The sequence below is a fragment of the Xyrauchen texanus genome, chromosome 49 (assembly GCF_025860055.1).
Source record: "Xyrauchen texanus isolate HMW12.3.18 chromosome 49, RBS_HiC_50CHRs, whole genome shotgun sequence".
Classification (NCBI taxonomy): domain Eukaryota; kingdom Metazoa; phylum Chordata; class Actinopteri; order Cypriniformes; family Catostomidae; genus Xyrauchen; species Xyrauchen texanus.
The window spans coordinates 24,535,092-24,555,257 of record NC_068324.1 but is presented as its reverse complement, the minus strand read 5'-3'; the positions used below and the strand labels follow the sequence as shown (position 1 = coordinate 24,555,257).

At 38.3% G+C, this 20,166-nt stretch overlaps 1 protein-coding gene across 2 annotated transcripts in view; it reads left to right on the top strand.

Annotated features, from left to right (window-relative positions):
• LOC127640083 (ankyrin repeat domain-containing protein SOWAHB) overlaps window positions 1-20,166 on the top strand; it is a 121,238-nt gene that overhangs the window by 70,692 nt on the left and 30,380 nt on the right. For both annotated transcript variants that reach the window (XM_052122476.1, XM_052122477.1), the window contains exon 5: window positions 8,525-8,647. In XM_052122476.1, the coding sequence (XP_051978436.1) occupies window positions 8,525-8,647 (123 nt within the window). The remainder of the gene's footprint in view (window positions 1-8,524; window positions 8,648-20,166) is intronic.

Here is a 20,166-nt window from a genome sequence, read left to right as displayed (position 1 = left end):
CAGACTTTATCACTGATACAGGCACGTCACACGATTTCTCCTCCCTATTTCAATCAGCGTCTGAGCACCTGTCAGCAATGAGAAAACAATTTGCGACGTACTTTAAAGAGGATTATCGCTCTTTTGCGTGGGTTCGAGATCCGTTTGTGTGCACAGCAAACGAGCTATCAATTGATATGCAGGAACAGCTTATTGAGCTGAAGAGTGACAGTAGACTGAAGGAACTCTTTAGCTCCTGCCCTCTTTCGTCATTCTGGGCAGCATTGATGCAGGAATACCCTGAACTCTGTGACGTCACCTTGAAGATTCTCCTTCCTTTCGTGTCGACATATTTGTGTGAGGCAGGATTCTCAAAAATGACTGCACTCAAAACGAATTACCTCAATCGTGCACAAATCGAGGATGATTTGAGGCTATGTTTATCAAACATTGAGCCAAGAATTGAGGATCTTTGCAAGGCAAAGCAGGCTCAGGTCTCACATTAACATCACCTACCAGCAAGCTTCTGTAAAAAATGCAGATGATGCCTACTATTAGGCCTAGTAATAATAACAATAATAAAGCATAAATTAATATCAGAGGTCTGGTGCCAATTCCCAATTATAACAATAGCCTAGTAATGATAATAGGCCTACTGATGATGATAATAATAATAATAATAATAATAATAATAATAATAACAACAATAAAGCATGTAACCTCATATAATTATATAGCAATAGCCTAGTAATGATGATAGGCCTACTACTACTCATAATAATACAAATAATAATAATGCCTGCAAGCTCACATTAGAAGTCTGGTGCTACTGCCAATTATAATAATAATAATAATAATAACAACAATAAAGCGCGGGGCGGGGCGGGGGGCACTGGGGCCCCAACTGCAATGAACCAGCTTTGGGGGGGCCCAGCTTGCAAAAGGTTGAGAACCCCTGTGCTACAGGAATCAGCTTTGTTCTTCCACAACTTAAGTTTCCAGCAATTATTCTGTCCATTGTCAAGCTCAAACGTATGAGCCATAGCATTTAGTTCATCATAGGTGCATTTGAATGTGCATTTGATCAACAATTCTGTATTGATAGGCAACTCACTAGATTTTAAAACAGCAAAAGTGTTTATCTGAACACTTTACAAAACTGAATTGATTCAATATTTTTGTCAATTATGTTGTGACAGGGCAGAGGGCGGGGCCGGGTCGTGATTCTATACACCCAGCCCCTTATCAGGCTAATCAAGCCTCCGAGAGGGATAAAGGCTGACTGCGGATGGTGGTGCAACAGAGAGAGAGAGCGTTTATGGGTAGCTTTCCGTCATATGTGTGTGTTTGTGTCTTTTGGTTTATATCTTCATTAAACTATTATTTATATTGTCAAGCCGGTTCTCGCCGATTCAACTTAAATCAGTGTTTCATGTGCATTTATTTATGTATTTATTTGGCAAATAGTCTTGTATATGGTCAGATGGTCATTTTCACAGAGTAAACACCAACAGAACTTTGATGCAAACCGGAGGTTGACTTCAGCTGTTCGGTGATATCTTTCATCTCAAATTACATAGTTCAATGCAAACCAATATTTTATGTCCATGTATTTATTTATTTGGTTAGTAGCCATGTAATAAGTGGGATAATGTACAGTCAGTCAGTCGTTATTGCAAAATAAACCCCTTCAGGCTGATACAAGTGTTCTCTGCTTCGCGGCGGGGTCCTGGTCATGCTGTCGGGGTTTATTGTGCGATAACAACCGGATGACTGTAAATTATCCCTTACTAATATTTTAGTCAAAAAGAGTATAACACATTTAAAATGTTAGTTATCAGATTACAGTTACTGACTTTCAATTAATCTAATTACCTTCATGTGATTAATATAATATAGTACATAATTTGGTTACACTTTTTAAAATAGTTTTATTTATGTAGAATTTAAAACATGAATTATGTTCATATTCGACTGTTTTAGTTTTTGTGATAGCCAAAGAGTGTGACTTGCAGGCAACAATGAACAAGGAGAAAATATAGACATTATTGAGCAAAAAAACGAATACTTTTCTGTGAAACGTGTTTTACAAAGTAACTTAAAGGAATAGTTCACCCAAAAATGAAAACTTTCTCATCATTTACTCACCCTCATTCCATCCCAAATATGTAAGACTTTCTTTGTTCTGCTGACACAATTGGACATTTTTAGAAGAATATTTCAGCTCTGTTGTTCCTCACAATGCAAGTGAATGGTGACCAGGTTTTAATATCAAATAAAGGTAGCATAACAGTAATCCATAAGACTCCAGTGTTTTAATCCATGTCTTCTGAAGTGGTATAATAAGTGTGGGTGAGAAACAGTACAATATTTATATCCTTTTTTACTCTAAATCTCCAATTTAACTTCCACTTTCAGATTCAAATGTGAAACTAAACAGGCACCACATGCGACTTTCAGATGTGAAAGTGAAAGTGGAGATTTAGAGTAAAAAATTACAATTGATTTGTTTCTCACCCATACCAATTATATGGCTTCTGAATATGTGGATTTAACCACTACTTCTACGTCTCCTTTGTGCTTTTTGGAGCAACAAAGATCTGATCACCATTCACTTGTTTTGTATGAAACTACAGAGCTGAAACCTTTGTGATTTCCTCCCCTTTTTTAATCTCCGTGTGTGTGATATCCAGTGCCAGTTCGTCTTGTGTGCTTGTTTATTAGAGACAGAATGTTTGTCTTTTGCTTTAGTTTTATATGACACTATTATTTATATTATCAAGCTGGTTCCTTGCCTCCTCCTTTCCATTGAACCGATTACACTGGTTCCGAAACCCGGGACGCGGCAGTGAGAGCTCCGAATCCTAGCCACTAGACCACCAGGGAAAGGGGGGGGTGGTGTACATCAGGCCGGGGGCTCCCCAGCCTGAGAGAACGAGGGAGGAATGTGGCAGGGTGGAGGGCGGGGTCAGGTTGGGATTATACACACCCGGTCCCTTATCAAGCTAATTAAGCCTCCGAGAGGGATAAAGGCTGATGACAGACGGTGGTGCGACGAGAGCAAGATCGTTTACGGACATATCTGTCATGTGTGTGATTGTCTTTTGCTTCAGTTTTATATTAAACTATTATTTATATTATCAAGCCGATTCTCGCCTCCTCCTTTCCATCGAAATACGTTACTCTGGTGCTGAAACCCAGGAAGGAGGAGGGATGCCCGTCGCAGAGTCCTCGACACTGCCGTCCACCCAGGGGAGTGCTGCTGCCATCCACCGGGGGAGGGAGTAGACCGACCGCCCGGACGCGGTAAACGGGCGAGTGGGGACTGGACTCCCTGACCGCCTGGAGCGATGGAGCCACTGCCAGGGGCGGAGGAGAGCCCTGCCATCCCCCAGAAACGTGGAGGGGTCGGAGGAAGACCGGCATCCATGAGGGGAGGAGGGAAGTGTCTCCCTGACCGCCTGGAGCGGTCAGAATCAAAACAAAGCCACATACTCTCACAAGACTCAAAACATCCGAATGGCATGAGCGTATATCACCAAGACAATATGCCAATATACACTCATGCCAACCGACAGACAAGATGAGAGAATGCGTAGCAACGGCAAACAAATCGACAGGTGACAAGATGATATAGGACACTTGTGCGAGAGTTTGGCCACATACAAACCCGACACTTAAGACCGAAGTGACCAAACCTCTGCACAGCATGAAGACAGTTTGCAAAGCGAGCGCAAAGCAAGGTCGCGAGAGACAGACACAAAGACAGACAGAACATGGCTGCCATGTGCTCTCACGAAGACAGAGGTTGCTCCTCAAATAATTATTTTCCCTTCACTTTGATGGACTGGTTTGTAAAATGTGCTATGGACATGATCAATACTTCATATTGTGCATCTTGTTGAGAAGTGTGATGTATCTTTTCTAAGTAAGTCCTATAAGACTTGTGATTTTCATCCAGTAGATGATAAAACCATACTGATCTCAAAATGAAATCGGAAACAGTCGGTTGACTTTCTTTAGCTAAATTCGGTCTGTGCTTACTGAATTTTGAAACACTGCCCCCATTGGCCAAAGCTGTTGTTGGGCAGATGGACTTTTTGGGTGAAATGTTCACGGAGGGGTGCTAAATGTGAGCTGTGAAGCGAGTTGTTTTTAGCTGTACAGACTGTAATACAGTGAAGAGGGATACTCATTTTATAAACTGAACCCCCTCCCCCTCCCCCCAACCAAAACCCAAACCGAAACCTAACCATCATGGAGTAAAAATGTAATGTTAGAGGTACATTTCTGTTTTTTCTACATGGTAAGTAAACCTAGTCTTCCACGCTGATGATGCACCGCTCTTCCAGTCGCTCCACAAGGGAAGGTAAACACGCTAATGCAAAAATGTCTGATTGAAGATGGGGCTTGTCAGTGATTTGGCATAATTTTGCTGATCCTAGAGTACCAAAACTCTCGGAAACAACATGCCGACTTCCCATGTGATCATGTTGGATAAAACAGTTGAAAAAATCTCAAAGACTTACATTAAAGGAGGGACCTGAGACATATCTAGAGCAATGCCCTAGCAATGCCCTGGCAAATGCTCACAACATCTTAGCGTAGTGGGGAAATGTTTTGCATGGTCAAACATGACTAATATAGTCTTCTACTAATTTATCCTACCGTCTACCTTGTTTTTTTCACATAGATTCAGATGCACCGCTTTAGATGTGTGAGTATATGTGTTTCTGTATCTGGTTGCTTTCTAATGAGTTGTCTTGTATTAGCAGCTCATGTTCTCTGGTAACAGACACAGATGAATGGAGTCACGTCAGTGTTTTCTGTTCTGGAGACGCAGTTGAATTTTAAGAGTCAAGGTCAAGCAGACCTCTCGCCTTCATCTGTCAGCTTCTTCTTGATCTGCAGACGCTTTGCCCCAACTTTCTGCACGCTCTGCCTTTAACATGGGGTCAAAGATCACCATGGGGCAAGGCCACAGGATCCCTGTCTCTGACACAAACCTCATTGCTCCCTCCTGCTTTTCCTCTTCAAGCTTTCTTTTGTTTCTTTATATGTTTGTAATATCATACCATGCAGTAGAGTGGGGTGGTATGATTCAACTTTACTTCTAACCAAAACCCTTTTTTTCCCCAATTTGAAATGCCCAGTTCCCAATGTACTCTAGGTTATTGTGGAGGTGTAGTGACTCACCTCAGTTTGGGTGACAGAGGTTGAATCCGTGTCTGAGACCGTCAATCCGCACATTTTATCACGTGGCTTGTTGAGCGCATTACCGCGGAGACATAGCGCATATGGAGGCATCCACGCACAACTCACCACACACCCCACTGAGAGCGAGAACCACATTATAGTGACCACGAGGAGGTTACCCCATGTGACTCTACCCTCCATAGCAACCGGGCGAGTTTGGTTGCTTAAGAGACCTGACTGGAGTCACTCAGCACACCCTGGATTCAAACTTGTGAATCCAGGGGTGGTAGTCAGTGTCTTTACTCGCTGAGCTACCCAGGCCCCCCAACCTAAACCCTTAATCTTAACCTAACCTTAAAACTGCAATGACCAAAACAATGTTAATTCACTTCTGTGCAAATGTAGCATCTCGCTAGCCAGAGATCAAAAGGGATGTGACATCAAAATCACAATGCTGGCAATTTTTGAGGCATGAACATTTGCTACTTGATGGTGCTTGTACCGAATTTAACACATTGGGTCACAAATATGGGTGGAAAAACATTTGGAACACACTGATTTCCTGTGTGATCATGTTGACATTATTGTCTCCAGGGAAGTGAACTCCATTATATGTGCATTAGGGCTGATGATTTAACACATCAATTAAGTTTGACTAGTTCTAATTTAAAAATAAGTTTTAAAATGCAACACAATTAATTATGCCTCCTAACCCATACTTAAATTCCATATGCATTTTCCTACCTTTGCAACAATTCAAGCTTGAAGTACATGTTGCTGTTTTTATGGGCCATGTCAGCAGGGGGCAGTCAGTGCACCTCAGCAAACCTCACAAGCAGCCGCAGAATGTAAGCCGCTCACACTGGACGTGTACTTGACAGCTAAATGAAGAAACACAGAATTAATGGATCTCAAAACACGATTTTTAAAGTTTTAACTACTTGATACAATTTCCTAAAAACACAAACCAGCGAGATGTTCCAAAAGTGTCAGTCTGATGCAATGCCTCTCTCAGCAAATATTGATATATTGATTATATCAATTAATAGTCAAGTCATAAATAAATTTTTTGTATTTATTGACAGCCCTAATTGGCATACAATGTGGGAATGGTATATTTGATTAATGTCTATTTTGCGGTTTATGGTTGCCAAGTAACGTCTTAACCTGTTGATACGCAATCGCTCACACTCGGGAGTGACGTCACTCTGTTTACTTTTAATATATAATTTACCCTCTATAAATGTAATTAATGTTAACAAATGATACATCTTTTCAAAGGTCTAAGGGTTCAACATTGATATCCGATCTCTGTTTCACAATAGCAATGCTCCAGGAACAGCAATTTAGTTATTTGTGCAGGAGTACAAATGAAAACATGCAATATCAAAACGGGACTTCATACCTTTATTATGAAATCGCGATTGCCAGATGAATCCAGTTCGCCAGACTTGGGTCAATTGTCCATGTCAAGGGTTCATTGAAAAACATCCAAAAGCACTTTTTGTCCATAAGCGTGATCAATCTGAGAAATATTGATGTATTCTCCATTGTTTACATGAGATCTCACCTGAAAGAATTACCCTTCGTCATCGTTCTTCAACAAACTATGCAATCTGAGCAGCATTCATGTTGTAAACCTGTATATTATCTTATATATTAGAGTGTCATAAACAAAATGAGCCTGTCTCCAAAGTCTATTTTTAAAAATGTGGTGTAGTTTTATTTATAATAGCCGAGCAGTGCAGTCAGATTTTGTGTCATCTTGAAAGGCGGAGCCTTAATTTTACACCGGCAGTGATTTTTAGAGAAAAAAGTTGCAGGAACCTCATTTTTTATTAAATCATCTTCAAATTTCAAACATAACTTCTTTAGACTTGTGGCTTTGAGAACATTGTATTTCTGGGTTGTTTTGGCACATTTATAATAGTTTGTTTAGATTATAAAAACATGTTCAGCACAAAATATTTCCATTACTATAAACTTCTCTAACTTAAAAAATAACAAAATATATTAATTCCAACGTGTCTTTTTTCAAAAGATACGTCAACTGTGTCCATACTCCAAAGGGTTCAGAAAATACAACCATTTAAGTTCAGGTATGTCATTTTCATGGTTTGTGCTCCAAAAGGGGGTGCGTATCAACAGATTAACTTGCCTCATTGATATGAAACGGATGTGCTGTAACTGGTATATTAACTATTTTTGGTTGGAATTCAATGTGGCTCATCAAATCGTAATTTTGAGTCTGAACTATCATTTTATCAATTTTTTGTTTTACTGTTTGGAGTGTTTAGTTTTAAACTCAGGTGTCACATAATTAGAATTTGTATGTATTTGTTGTGAACACCTTATATCTTGCTTTCAGATTCAAAGAGAAACAATCAAATGAGATGAAGTGGCCTACCTATTATTGATAAAGTTTTAATTCACTGGATTCATCAAATCCAGAAATAGGCCTTACTACAACGTAACATACCTTGAAAGTTACCTTGATATCAAATTACTCATAACGTGATATGTAAGTTTAGTCATACCGCACCTCTAATATTTGTTTATTTTAAAGTTGGATCTATATTTCTTCAGCTTTTATCAGTTACATATGTCAATATCCTCATCTGGATCCTCGCCCTAATCGGCAGCCCCTCGGTTGCCATGTTGAATCAATGTTTAGAACAGAAATGCAATAATGTCAGGACCCTTCACAGTGGGGGTTTCAATTTGTCATATCATAAACAGGTGCTAAACATGAGGATTAGCGGTGTTGCGATACATGCTCTTCTCTTGGACGGTGTTATCTGAGTATTGGATCCCCGGCACATTCTGTCCGATTGAACAACGGGGTTCTTGTGTTGGCCTCGGGCGTCTGTGGGGCCCCAGACCTGGTCACAGGTCATTGATCAGTGTGACAAGAAATTCTGTCTGGATCTGTTTAGAACGCGGCTGCCTGGAACCAACTCCAGATTAGAAATGAAGAGAGGTCAAAACTGTAAGGAGCTGAAGGCAGTAGTATTAAATATTTTCAAAGAGGAGAGATGGACAGCCAGCCAGATATCGGATGCCAAAGTTATATGCTATTTTGATTTAGCTGAATTTGCCTGTAAATTGATTTTTTTATTATTACTATTATTCTTTTAAAATGTTCATTTTTAATTAGGGCTGTCACATTATTTATTCCAACTATAGTTCAATTCAGCAAGTGACTTTACTTTTTCCCAACACATTAACTTCTACGGTCTTCGTTGTTATACTTTTCATTGCAAATTTCTTTAAAGACAAATTTCTTCTCTCTCTTTTAGTGAAACCTCTATAGTTTTCTAAGTGTTTTTGTCTTGTTTTTTGTCTGTAGTCACTGTTTCATCGGATACAGATGGACCCGGTTGAGAGGGAGTGGTTATGGTGTGCGGCTCTTGGAAACGCTTCGGCCCTGTATGTGCTCCTGGAGCAAGACCCCACACTTGTCTCCAAAAAGGTGAGACTGGACAATCCACCATCTGCTTAATACTAATTCAAGATCACTGTCTTTATTGTTACTCAAAATCACTTTGATTCCACAACTCACCTCTCGGACACAACCCAATTTATTCTTCCTTCAATGTTATGGAATTTATGTATGAGTATGAAGACAAAATGAATTCGCAATACAATTCTGAAATGTGACGGATTTCCATATTAAACACAATATTCAGTGAGAAATAATGTGGGACTTAATTTTATCCATCAGGATTTGATTCGGTCATAAAAAGTGAGCTTAGATATTTTTGGTTAATATTACGTTTCCCGGCCACGCAGCCTTGATTACATCTTTTCAAAGACAAAGAATTTCGTCACATTTTGATGAAAGATTGTAAAATCAAAAATAATTGTATAGGACTGTCAATCTTTAAAAAATGTGTAATCAAATGTATTACATGACAGTACAAATACAGTATACATTTTTGATGAGTGATAACCTCGTGTGACCTTGCGTCCTCCAGCGTGGACATGTTTTGTCTTCGCTATATGCTATACATCATTTAACTGATCTCAGTTAATCATCTTTTGGATGATTATTTGTTAAAAATCAAAAAGGAAAATGAAAAATACACACAGCAGTCACGCATGGGTCTCAGGAAGATAAGGATGATTCAGTGTAATTAATACATAATATTTCAAATAATGATATATAAATATACCACAAAGATTTATTAAGAAAGTATCCAAGTTTGGTTCCATGATGTATTTTGTTTTTATAACGTAAATAAAAAGAATGATTTAATATTCGGTGTATGGTGCCTGCATTTAAACCTTTCATGATTACCAGTAATTGATGTTAGCAACTGCAGGCTTTCAATGGGCGAGATCCCCGTATTGTAAGGGTCAAGCTAATTAGGTTGAGGATTACGTTACGCGCGTCTCTTTTGAAGAATTTGGCAGCAGGATGAAAAGATCCTGTCAGGAATGGATTTTCGTTTGACCAGGAGCGTTTTGTTGCCTGATAGTGTTAAGGGAACCACATGGGTCCTTTAAACGTGAGGCGAAAATAAAATAAAACATGTTGACGACTTCCAGATATTGTTTGTCCGCTGATGCGAGCACAGTCTGTATTGGCTTAACTTCACAATCCTCTGGCCTCTAGGCTGAGTATTCTGCCACTAACGCTACAATAACACACACTTCCGAAACAAGGCTGGACCCAGAAAACAGAGGAGTGGAAAGAGATGGAAGGTGGTAGACAAATGTCTGCTTATAAATCATCACATATGTGGCTGGCAGCAGCAGCGGCCCGCTGCTCTATGGGAGTCAAGCCCAAAGCAGTGACTCTTATTACATTTCCATGAAGTTTAGTGAATGTGTGAGGAAGTGAGGATGACAAGGAACGGCTGGCACTGTTAAGTACTTCCAGTGTCGCTGTGAAGCAGCTGACAAGAACACTTACTGCCTCCATTACTACTGCTAATACTAATACTTATTTTACTCTAGTTACAGTATTCTTAGAAGACATTCTGTTTATGGGTCATTCTCAGGAATTGGGCCGTTTATGTTTGAAAATATAAAAGATTCAAATATATTTTGTGAAAAAAATGTTCAGGGGTGAAAGGTGCTTTAAGTACCACATATTATTGAATAACACCACATTAGTCAAAATTCTTGAATATATATATTATGTTATATATATAACAATATATATTATTTTGCAAAAACAAATGTTCACTCTGATTTTTCCCATAACACAGTTAAACTAATGAGCTTAATAGGGCCAGTTTTAGTGCAAACATAGTGGAAAACTGATAAAGACTGAATTTGAAAAATAATAAATGAAAATAAACATTTAAAATATAAAATGTTGTATTTTAAATTTCAATTTCATTCCATAATAAACTGATTTAAATCTACTAAATGATGTGACTGGTTTAGTAATTACAGTATATCAGTTGCACTTTACAGTAATGCTCTCTTTTTTAAGCATTTATAAAGGGGTTCAGGTCATGACTAATAAGTCATTTACAAATGCATTATTAATTATATGCAGTTATAGCATCATGCATAAAAAGGGAAAATTTCATCTAATATTTGTCAATTTTTTTTTAATATTCAAAATGCTTAATTAATACACTTATTTATACTTATATTAATCAAAACATAAAGGATCGTAATTGATTTATAATTCATTTGTAAATTAATTATTAACGAACCCCTTTATAATCCAATAATGTGAAATGCATGTGCACTGCCGAGAATGACCCTTAATATTATAATAAAAAGCATAATGAAGTGTTTATTTCAAAAGTTATAGTTGCTACTGATTTAATCAAGCAATTATCAAGAAATTCAAACAAATTAGATTTGATTTCTTATATTGTTTGTCGCCACTACTCGCTGTTGTCGTTCTTTTTGCTAGTTTTCAAAGTGAAACGGATTTCACAATCTTTATATCTGTTTGTTTGTTAGGACGTTACGCGCTCCAGCGGGATTCGGTTTCAGATCAGCGCAATTCTGTTGACCTCTTCACACTGTAGAGAATACTTGATAACAGCAAAATGTTCTTTTGTTTAAGTGATGGTAACTTAGACAACAACAGGACATTTCCAAAGAGCACGCAAGGCTTTTTTCTGTACCGCAACATAAAAAAATTCAAACATGGAACCGATTCAAATGAATCTTTATTGTCTTGAAAGATAAGACAGGACACTCTCATCAGATCAGACTCTAGATGTGCCAGTCAAAGATGGACATTTTTAGTGGACTCTTTTTGCTCGTCCAGTCCCCGCAGGTCAACATTAATGGCCAATGCTCTTAAACCAGGATCAGATAAAGAGATAGTGTTGATGGGATAGACAGCATCTGATGTGGCCATCACGATTGAGAGACAAAAACTCATAGGAAAGGTTAATCTCAAGCCCTTATCAATCAATTACATTTGGCTTTGTGGAATTAATGGCATGGCTGGAATTGCTTGGCAGGATTGAAAGAGGTTTGTGTGTTGAACTTGGCATTGGTGTCTCTAGAGGAAATGAAGCTCTTTGTGTTTGAAGCATCACAGATGAATGGTTCAAACCCCTCTCATTGAGACAGATACAGAGCAAGATAACAGATTCCCAAATTAATTAGTGGAAAGACATGCCGCCTCGTTCTCAGTCAAAGTGTTACCTTGCGTCTCTGGTAAACCACTAACAGTCCATTGAAATTTAAATGTGTGACTTTGTACGGTACATCCTTTGACCATGTTTGATTTATGAGGCTGTGATGTTTACAATCTCATTGCATTCTTTTTGTCTTCTTTTTATGTTTGCAGGACTTTGTTACTGTAAGTATATGAGGACTCTACCCTTTAGAGATCCTGTGCTCCTTCATGCCACTTGAAAGATTTGCCTCTTAGAACTCATCCACTTTCATTCATATCTACCAATCCCTCTTTTCATGCCAAGCTCACTATAACAGAGCTAATGTCCATAATGATGCTGAAGTGATGTTTTAAGAAGAACGCCAATCGTTCTGTAGGGGTGTATGGGCAATATGGACTCTTTTCACATTTACAGGTTTGAAATGTGGACATGAACTGTAGTAGGGTAAATGGCACTGCTGGTATATAGAGAGATATTTGTTCCAATAAGAAATGTGCTTCAATAGGAAAACAGTTAAATGATCACTAACATGTTTTCAAGACTTTCCAAAAGAGGAGACATTGGAGAAAGATGGATTACAGCAGTAATTTACCAACCTGGTCTCGGAGTGAAAATTGGACTTTATGGAATATAACACATTCACCCACGTAATTTTTGAGACATCCCTCATAAAATACTTTGTACCCGTTTACTGTATATGATTTTTTTCCTCCACAAATGTTATCAATATTACTGCGAATGTCATTAAAACCAATTTTGGGAAGGTTGTGTGGTTACGTTGCAAACATCATTGCAGTAGTGTTGACTATAATTAGCTTGATTTCCTGCTAAATACACTAAAAGTACAAAAAATTATCAAACTCTGTTAAAAGGGTGCAGATTGCCCAAAATTCCAAAGATTTGGCTATGCTAAATATTCCTGTTGCCTAGTTAGTGGGAAAATTCCATTTAAAAGCGAGCATCACTATAACCTACTCACTCTGGTGGGCAAAACACATGAAGTGAGAACTTTGAAGGGTGCAGGGCATGACATTTTCATATATGCCATATATGGGTGGGGGGCTTTATGAAGGGATACTATTCACTACTGTACCCTATGAGAAAAGTCCCTTTCCCATAGTGTCCCAAATTTGTAAATAGTTTTCAAATCAGTTATAATAAGTCAGAAAACATAGTAGACCAGTCTAAGATGGTTTGCTGGTCTTTGCTGGCGTTTACAGTTACAGTGATGTTAAGCTAGTCTCCCAGCCTCGCTAGCTGACAACAGTTCTAAAACTCTATAAACCAGGCTGGGAGACTAGCTAAGACCAGCAAACCATCTTAGGCTGGTTCAGAAATTGAATTTTTATGCTCATTGTTCAGTTGTGTCCATCGCAATGCTGTTGTGGGCCCAAAATGAGAAGGGGTGTCCGTGGTCGGGCTGGATCATCTAGGCCAATCGAATAACAAGGGAAGGTGAGAAGAGGATCTGGGGATTAAACTGAGGAGGTCCCACAGGAATCAAATGAGAGTTTAGCCTTTAGACTCACAATTTCTAAGCTTTGACCAAGCACCCCCAAAACTTAAAAAAAAAAAGTTAGGCTTTGAAATGGGAGTAGGTGTCTATAATCCCCTCAGTGGATGCTAATCTATGTACCTAGATCTGGTTTTTGGCTAAGCCATAGCTCCACAACAATGCTTCTCACTTCTTGGGCTGGTAAACTTCAGTCTTGTGATATGTTGATGGTAGAATGGATTAGATGAGTAGGTGTTATCATTAATGTCGTGCTTTCTTTAGGTCTCATTAGCTCCCTTGACTAGTATGTAAAGGAAAATTGCTTTGAGTTTAGAGTTAACTGTACAGTACTTCATTTGCATGAGAACAATATGTGATCTATATTGTCTTAAATCAATTCAATGACCTCACTGGACTCCCAGGGGGTAAGTATATCTTTTAGAGTAGATTTTGGCTATATAAAGTTTATTAGTAGTTGTTGTTAAGGCTAGCATCACTACGCTCCTACTCAGGGTTAAGCGTTTCTTCATATACCTAACACGAATTATTACACTTTGGTGCATAATTTGTATCACATATTGCTATAGACATGTAGCTTGTTGATGAGAGAGGTGCTATAACTTTTGTAAGAAATCAAATTTACTCGTTTTTGCGATAATAATCCAAATAGACGTACTTTGAAGGAGGGACCCAGGCAGAATCAAGACATAAGAATATCCTCGAGACATGGGGTAAGGCTCTTTTGACTTTGGCCAGTAAAGGCACCGGCAGACTCATGGTGAAGTGCTAATTACTCAGCACCAAAAATCATTTTAAAAACAGATGAGCAATGACATACTGTTTCTGAACATTCACACACCACCCACGCTGCTGGGGGATGCGTTTAGAGGTTCATCTAATTACTTCAAGCCTCATTATTTTAGTAGAATTCACTGCAGATCAGTAAAAGAAGCTGTTTTAACCACTCAATGATGATTTAAAGTAAAATTTAAGCAGTAGATAATGTATGATTTGTAACGTTTACCTTGTGGATTCATGGCGCTAAAGCGCTATTAACACACTATATGTGGTTATACTATGTGCCGATTACACTCTGTTGTTTTAATTTATGATGACACTGATACTGCTCCAAAGATGGATGTGTAAAAGAGTGTTAATGGGTAGAAAAAAGAATGTGACAGGCATACCTTGGGCAGATATGTCCAGCACATGATTGCAGCTGTATCAGATTGAAATGGCATTTAAAGAGTATTTGAGAAGAATGGACTCCTTTTGTAGACTAATTAAACCCCGCCCCCTCCAAAAACAAATCGTATGACATGTTCTCACACCAACCGATGACGTGGACCAATTGCAGTCAGGTGTTAAGCAGCTGGTAAAAAGTTTCCCTGAAAGTTCGTCCTGATGATCTGTTACGAACCACCTGAACGATCTAAAAATGTCTTTGTTATTGGACAGATTTTTTCTAAATGACGTCCCACTCCTTCATTCTCAGATTTCGTAGGAAGTTCGCAGGGGCCTTAATAACCACCTAGAAACCTTTTACAGCACCCTAGCAACAACACAGCAACAATTTTAAAACCTCTTAAAGCACCATAGCAACCGTGTGAAAGACAAAGGGATGTTGGGTTCAGGGTAAAGGTTGGGGTTAGAGTTTTGGGCAAGCACCAAATAAGAAAAAAAGAATATATATACATATTCTGTATTTAACGTTGGACCAAGACAATGTAATTCTTTCAGTATGGAGTATTGCAATGAATTAAGAGCACAACAAGAGAATCCAGTGTCAATATATGAAAACATTATCATGGGGCTTTACACCTGCAGGCATCTTCATGCAGCAACTCTTGTTTAATATTGATAATTGCAAAGATGAGGTACTTAATTCATGCTAATTTGTGTGTCAGGCCTGCGCTCCTCTGTATACACACAGGCAACCGAAGGATCATTGTGTCTAATTATAGTGTAATGGCACAGCAATTATAAATTTAACAAACAGGCATCACTCCGACTGCCTCGGGTGGACATGCTCCTCTCCACAGCTCTCAGCCAATAAGAGCTGAGAATTGAGTTACTGCGGAATAAAACGATTAAACTGATGCTTAAGTTTTAGGATAAGCAAAGCTCTTTTACATTTATATTCATCTTTTGTGTGTTTACAAAATAATTTCACAGGGTTGCGGGGTAAATTTTGTGAGATTTGAACAGTTTTGAGAGCTAAGTATGCATAAAATACATTATATACCATTATTGAGTCTTTAATTCACTCTTTCCTTCCTAATTCTCAGATTTGTAATTATGAAAAGTGACAGAGGGCTTGTTCTCATCAGGGAATGTGAGATGGGCTCTATTTCAAAACCTAGTGAGCTGCCTTGCTGTCTACTCTGTAATTTCTGTATATTGACCTTTTTAAGGCAGCATTCAGACTGACATGGAACGCAACTCTGTGTGTCATACGAATAGCTCTTCTCACTTGAATCAGATAATCCCACTGTTGATTTGTCAACAGAAGGTTGCCGTAAACAGCTGCTGAATCGGTTTTTGCTTACTGAATTTGAACCACTGCCTCCAGTGGCCGAACAGGAAGTGTTGTTGACCATTTTCAGAGTAAAATTACCACAAGGTGGGGCTGTGTTTTTGATGCGAAAATGATGTAATACATTCATAAGGAATGCATATTGTATTAAGATTAAGATTACCCAAATCCCAACCTGATGCCTAACCATCAATGGAGCAAAACTTTAATCTTAGAGTGAAAATGCCATGTCTGAATCACACTCACCATTGTTTATGTGAACAAAATTACTTCCTGGTTTTTGTGGGAACAGAACGTGGGTTTAAGCGATTGCCCGCACAGGGAAAGGTTAACATGTTTGAATTGGTGCAAAAATGCCTGATGGGGGAATGCCGCTTGTCGCTTGTTTGGCAGAATAATGTTCAATTTCAGTGTACATGAAATTCTGAAGAAGCATGTCGATTTCAAGATTTGACTTTTAGTTTATTTTTAAAGAGTTTGCTGTTAGCATGTTGCTAAGCTAACACCTTGATACTCTAATATGAATAAAAATACACAGCACATACAAATATTGGGTGAATTAATTCACCTTAGATATAAAGACAATTATAAACACTTTCCTCCACTTTCCAATTCACTTCGTCCAGCATCTTAGATGATATTTTTCACTAACATTTACATTTATGCATTTGACAGATGCTTTTATCCAAAGCGACTTACAATGCACTTATTACAGGGACAATTCCCCCGGAGCAACCTGGATTTAAGTGCCTTGCTCAAGGACACAATGATGGTGGTTGTGGTGATCGAACCAGTAACCTTCTGCTTACCAGTTCAGTGCTTTAGCCCACTATGCCACCACCACTAAGTTCATTGCAATTGCCATTTTACCAAAAATGTGATAATACATTACATTCCTGACTCAAAATTTGACCAAAAGAGTATCTTAGAAGGCAGCATCATTTTGTTGCATACCTTTTAAAACCGCCTTTGTATCAGGAACCTACGATTCCTTAAAATGTGTCCTACTTAGGCAGCTCCCTAGGTTTTGGAAAAGAGACATGGTTGTCCATTAATTTTTATCTAAAATTTAAAATATTCAAATATTGCAGTATTAGCTATCAAACCTCAAATTGGTGTAACAGGGTGACAAAGGGACAGTGTGTGTGTGTGTGTGTATGAGTTGGTTTTTGTGGTTTATGAGAATGTTGTTTTAGGTTACACACTAGTAATTACGAGGGTATTATACTATAAATGTGGTTTATAAGGACATCCCTAGTCTCTCCTACTAAACATTGTTTATTTTTTTTGAAAATGTAATAATGCCAAAAGGTTTCTAAGAGGGTTTGGGGATAGAATTCAAGTTTGTACAGTATAAAAATCATTATGTCTACGGAGAGCAGGGACTAAAATCTGCAGCCTCCTTTCTGAAAGGTTATCAGGCAAATTAGGCAATTAAATAAAATTAAATAAATATGTCATGCAGCAGTTTCCTTCACGATCAAAGCACCGGCAACATGAAGTGGCGGCCTTTGGTTTCATAGAAAATATTATGGAACACAATTAACCTCTTGTAACTGGTTACCAGCATTATAAATAAAGTTTACTCTCTGGAACAATTGAAAATCACTTAGTTCTTAGTTTTTGGTTATGTTATTACGTTATTGGTTTTCATTTTCATTCTTTGAACCATTTTTAGTCCCTGATGGTGAGTCCTCGTAATAATAGGAGTACCAACATGTGTGTGTGTGTGTGTGTGTGTGTGTGTGTGTGTGCTTTAGTGTGTGCCAGATGGAGTCTCTGTCTTTTATTGGCAGTGTGAAAGGACAGCTTATAGTGCTTCTCTGTGGTCTGGCTCAATAGAGAGGGTGAGAGCAGACCCTCACACACTCAAAGCCTGATGCTTGTCACCATATGGAGCTATTTAAAAACAGCCATAGCCCCAGACAAAAGAGCAACATTAACAGCCTCTTACAATGACTGCTGCGATAACACTGAATTATTGCACATGGAGACTACACACACACACACACACACACACACACACACACACACACTCACACACACACACATGTTGGTGTGGCTATCCTTAGACATAATGTTTTTTATACTGTACTGTATGAACTACAGATTCTATCCACAAACCCTAACCGTAACCCTCATAAAAAACTTTCTGCATTTAAAAAATAAATAATTAAAAACATAGTTTAGTATGTTTCTTAACAATTTGAATTATGAGAACACTAGAAATGTACTCATAAACAACATCTATAGCATAATACCCTTGTAATTACCAGTTTGTAACCTAAAAACATGTCCTCATAAACCACCCAAACACACACACACACACACACACACACACACACACACACACACACACACACACACGTGCACACATACACACACAGACTATAAAGCGGTGCAGGTTGTGTCACACACATGAACATTACACTGCTGTTTATGCTTGGCTTGATCAAACTAGGAGATTAGAAATCTTTTGTTAATATCTGTGATTTTCTTTTTTTTTCTCACACTGCTGATGTAGTTGATGAACACTGGATTTGGCATATTCAAGCACCTACAGAAAACCAAAGGTTGTTTAGTGATTATTCAAAACAGACAAGCCGCAAAAATACCGCCTGATCTCATGAAAACTGCAAAATTATATTATGTGGTTCATCATTACATCTTGTGTAATGTGTAATCTTGTATATGTACAGAGTTACAGTTTCACTGCTTTTTATACACAGATTACACAGCCTACAGTTACAGTAAAGTACAGTCTACAATAACAGTAAAGTGCAGTCTACAGTAAGAGTAAAGTACTGTCTACAGTAACAGTAAAGTGCAGTCTACAGTAAGAGTAAAGTACAGTCTACAATAACAGTAAAGTGCAGTCTAGAGTAAGAGTAAAGTACTGTCTACAGTAACAGTAAAGTGCATTCTACAGTAAGAGTAAAGTACAGTCTACAGTAACTGTAAAGTGCAGTCTACAGTAACAGTAAAGTGCAGTCTACAGTAAGAGTAAATTACAGTTTACAGTAACAGTAAAGTGCAGTCTACAGAAACAGTAAAGTGTAGTCTACAGTAAGAGTAAAGTGCAGTCTACAGTAACAGTTAAATGCAGTCTAAAGTAACAGTAAAGTTCAGTCTACAGTAGCAGTAAAGTACAGTCTACAGTAACAGTAAAGTGCAGTCTACAGTAAGAGTAAAGTACAGTCTACAGTAACAGTAAAGTAAAGTGCAGTCTACAGTAACAGTAAAGTACAGTCTACAGTAACAGTAAAGTTCAGTCTACAGTAACAGTAAAGTAAAGTGCAGTCTACAGTAAGAGTAAAGTACAGTCTACAGTAACAGTAAAGTGCAGTCTACAGTAAGAGTAAAGTACAGTCTAGAATAATAGTATAGTGCAGTCTACAGTAACCGTAAAGTACAGTCTACAGTAACAGTAAAGTGCAGTCTACAGTAAGAGTAAAGTGCAGTCTACAGTAAGAGTAAAGTACAGTCTAGAATAACAGTATAGTGCAGTCTACAGTAACAGTAAATTACAGTCTACAGTAAGAGTAAAGTACAGTCTACAGTAAAAGTAAAGTGCAGTCTACAGTAACAGTAAAGTACAGTCTAGAATAACAGTATAGTGCAGTCTACAGTAACAGTAAATTACAGTCTACAGTAAGAGTAAAGTACAGTCTACAGTAAAAGTAAAGTGCAGTCTACAGTAACAGTAAAGTACAGGTCAGGTTACATGCCGAATTGTAGAAATAGTGTAAGGGGGTTTGTTCAAATCTCAAACAAAAAATTTAATTCCATAAAAAAATTTTTAACAGTGAATTACAAACCTTTAAATGTAGTACTGTGAGCTCTGAGGTTAATGGGCTGACAATGTGGTTGGGCACTGTTGTGCTCTATAGTAAAAGTGATGCTCGCCTTAGCAAAAACCTCTCCTTATATCTCTGTTTGAAAAGGTGTTTGTATATTATCCATAATTGTTGAGGAATTTGCATTATTTGACGATTATTTAAACTTAACAACATGTTAATATACTGTCTTGAAATTGCACTTTGACATGTGTGGTGTTTATGTTACATTTATTGTATTAAATGATGTTTTTAGTAGTTGAGGGCAGATTGTTGCTCTTCAGGACAGCGAGTACCGGTCACAGATTGGCCCGAGACCAACAGAGAGTCCAGAGCAGATTTCTCAATGGTGTGTGTGTGTGTGTGTGTGTGTGTGTGTGTGTGTGTGTGTGTGTGTGTGTGTGTGTGTGTGTGTGTGTGTGTGAATAAAGCGGGGATCTGTCCGCCCAGCGAGGGCTCTGTAAGAAACAGCTTATGGGGTCAAGGTGGGCTGCCAGCTCTTGCGTGACAAGATACATA